We start from the raw sequence: 7,023 nt of genomic DNA, 5'->3' as shown, positions 1-7,023 counted from the left end.
TAAAGTGTAGAGTCTTGTATTCATCTTTGATGCAAATATTTACTGAAATTGGGTTGTTTTAGATGTCAGTTTTGTGTTATTTATGTTGGTAAAGCTCCAAAAATCAAAGTGAAAAATAAAAGAACAGATGACTTGATTTTCTGCTGGAACTCACAACTTTCATTCATTGATTAAACCGTAATATATACATATATTATGCGACGTACCTGAACATAATAAACCTATCAACTAAGCCCATTATCTCCTACAAAACAGTAAAACAAGCCCATGGTTTTTACCCACTACTTGCATACGTAAATCTGACCCATGATCTAATTAAAACACTAAAACCATGCAGTGGCGGACCCATAATTATTTCATGGGGGTGCGAATGAAGGGTTTAACCAAATTTTCAAAGGGTGCGATCGGGATTTTTGCCTATAATTATACAAAAAAAAATTATTTAAGGGGGGCGCCCGCCCACCCAAGGCTTGCCTTGGGTCCGCCCTTGAAAACATGTGACCAAATATTAACATATTGCTGACCCGTTCTAACACTTGGACCCGTATCCAGTGACCTGGTTTAAAACCCATCAAGATTAACCTACAATTTATTATCATAATCAGTAACATGTATGTCATTTTTTCCCTTTAAAGTTAAGGGCTGAATGGCATAAGATTGGGCAGCGATGGTTAATTGTGAAATACCATATGAACCATTTGTATCCTCAAAACAACACCAAACATATAAAATAAAATTATAAAATAAGCTGAAATACCAAGACAGACGAACCCACAAACAGTCAGCATTGTACAAAACAAATCTGCTCACATCCAACAATAAACAATAGACCAAAAGGTAGCACTCCAAACCAACAACAACCACTTTCAACGTCAATATGGAACCATAAGAGTACATAAGAAACATTATAAAATTCGGGTAACCTATACACATGTCTGTATAAAAAATTATTTATAGCCAACATTTCAGTTGATATTGGAACAGAATAAAACTGCATTGATATGATCCACAAGAACCTCATGGCTACTTATCTTGGCCCTGAGAGAAGAGATGACGACAATTGTGTGAAATCTTTCTCGTCTCCAACTTCTGGTTCCTCAATTCTGAAATCTGTGAAGTTGTAATTCAGGTTCGATTCAAGATTCATTCCTCCTTCCAACACCTTAACAACCGACGACATTGAAGGCCTTTTCTTAAAGTTTGTTTGTAAACACCATGCAGCCAGTTTCATCATCTCCACCACTTCTGTATTGTGTACATACATTTCTTCACTGTGTTTGTCAACCATATCTAACAATGTTCCTTGCTCCCAGCCTTCTTTCTGGAAGACAAAGAGCAAGTGCCAGCTTTCTTCTGGCTGAGATCTATCAAAAACTTTCCTACCACACACGATCTCCAGAAGAACGATCCCAAAGCTGTATACATCCAGCTTTTCGGTGATGATTGAGCTCCGCCATTCTGGAGCGATATAGCCAGGTGTTCCTTTTATGGTAGTCATCACTTCAGTTTGACTTTTGTCAATGAGCTTGGATAACCCAAAATCTGATACTTTGGCATTGAAATCATTGTCTAGAAGGATGTTTTGAGGTTTAATATCAAGATGCACAATCTTTTGTCTACAATCTTCATGGAGATATGTTAAACCTTTGGCTACATCAAGAATTATTTTCTTTCTGCATTCCCATTCGAGTATGTGCTCCCGTACTCCATGGTAGATCCACCGATCTAATGACCCATTAATCATGAAGTCATACACTAGAAACCGTTGTGATTTCAATGTACAGAATCCTCGAAGTCTAACCAGATTCACATGGTGAATGCTGCCAACGGATTGAACCTCAGCTAGGAATGATGTCTTAATCTGTGAAAGACCTTCAAGGCATTTTACTGCAATCTTCGAGCCATCTTTCAGACTTCCTTCGAAAACCGATCCAAATCCTCCTTCACCAAGCTTTTTACTAAAGTTCTCGGTGGCGATTCTTAACTCATCAAAAGAAAACCGAGTTGGCATACCTGGCACTTGATCTAAATACTCTTCCTCCATTTCAACATCCCCTTTTCGCTTGTGGACTATGTATGTAATAAACCCTATGCCCACAACAACCAGAAGCACAAAACTTCCAATTGTAGAGCCTAAAACTCTTGCAACTTGACGAGACACACGATGTGATGTAACCTTTTGGATTTTTATGAAAGCTAAAACATTAATACCAGTATCTCCAAAAGTCTTCATTGTAAATACCTCTGAAAGTAAAAAACATTTTCCTCTTGAAACATTTGAATAATACTGAAAAAAGGCTGCTTTGCATGAGCAATTGTTCAGACAAGCTTGTTTGCAAGTCTTCATATTCACCCTCTCCATGTCAGCAGCAGTGGTAAAGTACTTGACTTTATTGAGTGTTATAAAATCTTGATCTTGTGTAGAATTACATGTGAGAGGAGTAATTTCAGAGCAATGTTGGTATCATCATCATCGGAAACCCAGGACCAGTCGGAACGGATCGAGTTGTGACAGCATACACAATCATTCTCAAACAAACCACAATAATCACAATACTTCATTATGAACAAACTAACCAAACAATCTGCGAATCGATAGTAAACTAACCGAACAAACAAACTGATCGAACTTGACTTCTTATAAATACAAACTTGCTAATGCAGAACAACGTACAGGAACAAGGGATTTGGAACCGAATTTATATGCAGCAACAGGTACGTCTTGAAGAGTCACAACGTTTGACAAAGAGAGGTGACGTTTCCCTCATAACCGCTCGTGCAGTTATACAAGACGTACCGGTTCGTTATCTTCGGCCCAATCTGCTTGTTTTCCAACATTACATAAACCTAATGGACTCACTAATTCGTTCGACCCACTAGACATGGCCTCCGGCCCAAATACTAGACATAAACATAAAACAATAAACTGTTTGACCCATTAACGAAACTAAAACAAATAATAAAGCTACCGGCCCGAAACCGAATCTCGGATGGACTTGATTATCATTAATCTTCATTCACCGCCCTAAGCAAAAACATCCGAGTCTCCAGCCTTGATTACTCCTTGCGGTTGTTGGTGACCTCTATCTTGACCACCACTTCATCGTCACTTGATTCTTCGAGCCAACCGCCGTTGTTGCTTGAATTTCCAGCCATGACGTTTGCCTTTTTCCCACGTTCTTTCCTCATGAAGTCGAAATACAATTCAACTAGTTCCAAGTAATAAATGTAGGCAACCTTGACTTCATATGCATCATCCGGTTCATAACCATATTTGGCCGCGATCACATCCCATAAGTTCTTTTCCATTACTTCCTTGAATCCTCCGTTATGCTTTACAATTCGATGTAATAAGATGAGACTAAGATCTCGGCCATCAATCAACTCGGGTGGCATTGCCTTTTCACATACGATTCCAAGAAAATCCGTAATAAACCAAATCAAGATCTCTTCGAATGGAGCATCGAAAAACCTTTGGTGATTCTTTAATTCTTCGTGCAAAGTTATGAGATCTCCCGGTTCAACACAACTTTCCATAATCATGTTCCTTTCGATAACGTCTTCCTCGAGTTGTGAAAGAATTAACGCTCGTTCCCGGAGCGTTTCTTTTGATTCACGCGGATTATCCTTTTCACCTTCAATGTAAATTAAAAGCGCCTTCTTTGCTTTCTTGGAATACACAATTTCCTTCTTTCTTGCCCTCGAACTTTCACCGTACACCTTTTTCTTGTTCCTTTCCTTTTCAAATTCCCTTTCGTAGTAATCTTCCAAGCATTCTTTAAATTCCTTCTTTTCTTTCTTGTAACCGTTATCAACACCAAGATTATCATAAAACGTGTTGAGATAATCTTGTTCTAAGTCAACCTCCGACTTATCTTCATAAATATCGAACCCTTTCGAGCGACTTCCAAACATCTTCTTTAATAGACATGTATCCCCCATTGTAACTGTTTCTATCCCTTGAAACAAAAGTTGTTCTAGACTTAACACGTTCTTGTCTAGACTGGGAGCGTAACTTACACATGGGATCGTTTTGTCTTTGCCATCCACCGGGACTCTAACTTCTCCAATACCATGCACAAACGAGAAATCCTTCCTACTCTCGTTTGTCACTAACCCAAAGTGCCTCTTGAAACATTTGAACACATTCCGGTTTCCCGTCATGTGTGTTTTGTATGTAGGATCAACAACCCATATCGAATCCTAATTACCGCCACATGTATCTTTAACCATATAATCACTTTCAACCGGTAATGGCGATAAATTAACATACTTACTTGGGCAAATCGAGGCGATATGACCAAATTGCTTGCACTTGAAACAACGAATTCCCGGTTTCCTTGGCCTTCCCACCGGTGCTTTTGCCTTCTTACCGGACTTCTTCATGAACCCCTTTGGAACCATTTTCTTTGGAAACTTCTTTACCGGTGACTTCTCGGTTCGTATGGTTGGCTTCCCCTGCGCGTACTCATCCATTTCTTCCTCCGCCCGGCCGCACTTTCCACTACGAACAACATCTTCACCGTAATCGGTTTCAACCGATTTTCCCTTGTCTCCACATAACCGGTTCCCATCATGATCACAACCCTTTCCGGTTCCTGTTAAACCTCTGGCTCTGATACCAATGTTGGTATCATCGTCATCGGAAACCCAGGACCAGTCGGAACGGATCGAGTTGTGACCGCATACACAATCATTCTCAAACAAACCACAATAATCACAATACTTCTTTATGAACAAACTAACCAAACAATCTGCGAATCGATAGTAAACTAACCAAACAAACAAACTGATCGAACTTGACTTCTTATAAATACAAACTTGCTAATGCAGAACAACGTACAGGAACAAGGGATTTGGAACCGAATTTATATGCAGCAACAGGTACGTCTTGAAGAGTCACAACGTTTGACAAAGAGAGGTGACGTTTCCCTCATAACCGCTCGTGCAGTTATACAAGACGTACCGGTTCGTTATCTTCGGCCCAATCTGCTTGTTTTCCAACATTACATAAACCTAATGGACTCACTAATTCGTTCGACCCACTAGACATGGCCTCCGGCCCAAATACTAGACATAAACATAAAACAATAAACTGTTTGACCCATTAACGAAACTAAAACAAATAATAAAGCTATCGGCCCGAAACCAAATCTCGGATGGACTTGATTATCATTAATCTTCAAGCAACCCAGGTTAGGTTGGCGATCAATCACCCGTCTAAAATATTCTATGCTGGGACAACTACACTGTTGATTAATTGAGCAAATTGAATTTCTTCCACAAATCAAAGGATAACTACAAGGTCCATTAACCAACGTTCAGTGAGATCTATTACCTCTGCCCACTCTTCATAATTATATTGCCATTCAAACACTTTCAAATGCCCATTTGGCATCAGTTTGATATACTGAGCTGATGATGATTTAGGTATGTCAATGACAACATCAGGATGACTTGGCTCGGAAGAATGTATGAAGAATGATAAACTTCCATTCAAGAAAGTTATGTATCTTTTTCCTTTATTTGTATCGTTTCGATGGACCAACCTTCTGTAATAGGATTGAGGCGGGTCTGATTCTACATAACCAAACAAACCTGTATCCGTTACTTGAAGAGAATACATACCTTCCGACGAATTGGTATCCGAAACACTAGATTTCAGTTTTTGATCTGTAAACAGCTTTTGGCCAGGTAACAAACAGTCTGTTGGACGATCAAAAGCTTGCCAAACTATGGAGTTCTGGTCATCAAATAATACCAGATTTCCAGTATCAGTTAGGTTCATGCCAACAACAGATTTTCCTGCAGTGTTGGTGGTCCAAACTACGCTTCCATCTCCATCCTTTAGCACCAAGTCCGCAGCTGAAGTGAAATTCAATATCGCATTTTCCCGGACCGGATAGCCACGGTTGGCTGACCAAACGACAGTACCCCAGCCGGATCTGATTGGAGATATGGATATGGCAAAGAGGTAAGACCTACAATTACCTTCACAGAAGAAGACACAGGTGAATCGAGCTACATTGGTTTCTCTAATGAGTATGGTTTGGCCAAAGAACTGATTTTTGGAGGTCCATGCAATGGATACATTGTTGGTCCCAATCTATGAACTTGATACGAAAATAAAGATGAAACAGCAAATAGAATAAACAACAAGAATTCAATTGAACCTGATTGAATGTGATTGTACAGAATGATTGAGAAAATTGTTTTTACAATTGAAAATCCTAACCCTATTTATACATATCGAAGAGGTGCGAATCCAATAGACGTGTCCCTTCACGAACAGGTATGTCTTTTGATCTTGTGGCTGAAATCGAAGATAAAGGGTTGCGTCCCTTGTCCTTGTGCTTGCTGTCGTCGATCAGAGAAGGGGTACGTCCCCTGGATGTATCGATCCAACATGTAGGTTATTAACTTTCGATTTGTCGCATCTAGTCCCCGCACTTCTATCACTAATCTAATTCTAACATAAACTACTTTATACTAATTACATAACGAACCCTTATACTATAGGATGTGAAGGAGATTATGATTTCATTCACCCCCCTAATCTCGAACATCCTTGAGTTGCACCTTGATCTTTCTCTATGTCTTGCTCGTCATCATGTGCTTCTCCATTTTTATCACGAGCTTGTTGCAGTAGATCCTTGTCTCTGAGCCTCGGCTTTCTACCCGTTACTTGCTTGACATCTTGATCCAGTTCTTCAACTTGTGCCATTAGAAGAGTTGGTTCTTCGTCTTCTTTGCTTCTTCTTTTCTTTGATTTGGTTTAGGACAATCTGAGGCATAGTGTCCATAATCATTACAATTATAGCACCTTACCTTGCTTATGTCAAACACGAATTTGTCTTGATTTCTTGGGTATCTCTTCCGTCTATTATAATCATGATTATTATCCTGTGACTTGTCATCTTCTCTTTCTTCTTGTCTGAACTTGCCACAGCCTCGGCCTCGTGACTGATTAAGTCTTCCTTGTCCACGGTTTCCAGAGTGTCTACCACGACCAAAATTGTTGTC

The 7,023-nt window shown here is 39.6% G+C and overlaps 1 protein-coding gene across 1 annotated transcript; it reads right to left on the bottom strand.

Annotated features, from left to right (window-relative positions):
* Positions 1-811: 811 nt before the first annotated feature.
* LOC110900405 (G-type lectin S-receptor-like serine/threonine-protein kinase SD2-5) lies at positions 812-6,724 on the bottom strand. The gene is given in 4 exon segments (XM_035982115.1): positions 812-2,456; positions 5,191-5,327; positions 5,330-5,991; positions 6,580-6,724. Coding segments are annotated over 4 exon segments (2,373 nt in total). The 3' UTR covers positions 812-1,027.
* Positions 6,725-7,023: the final 299 nt, after the last annotated feature.

The sequence above is a fragment of the Helianthus annuus genome, chromosome 13, assembly GCF_002127325.2.
Source record: "Helianthus annuus cultivar XRQ/B chromosome 13, HanXRQr2.0-SUNRISE, whole genome shotgun sequence".
Classification (NCBI taxonomy): domain Eukaryota; kingdom Viridiplantae; phylum Streptophyta; class Magnoliopsida; order Asterales; family Asteraceae; genus Helianthus; species Helianthus annuus.
This window is presented reverse-complemented; position numbering and strand designations above follow the sequence as displayed.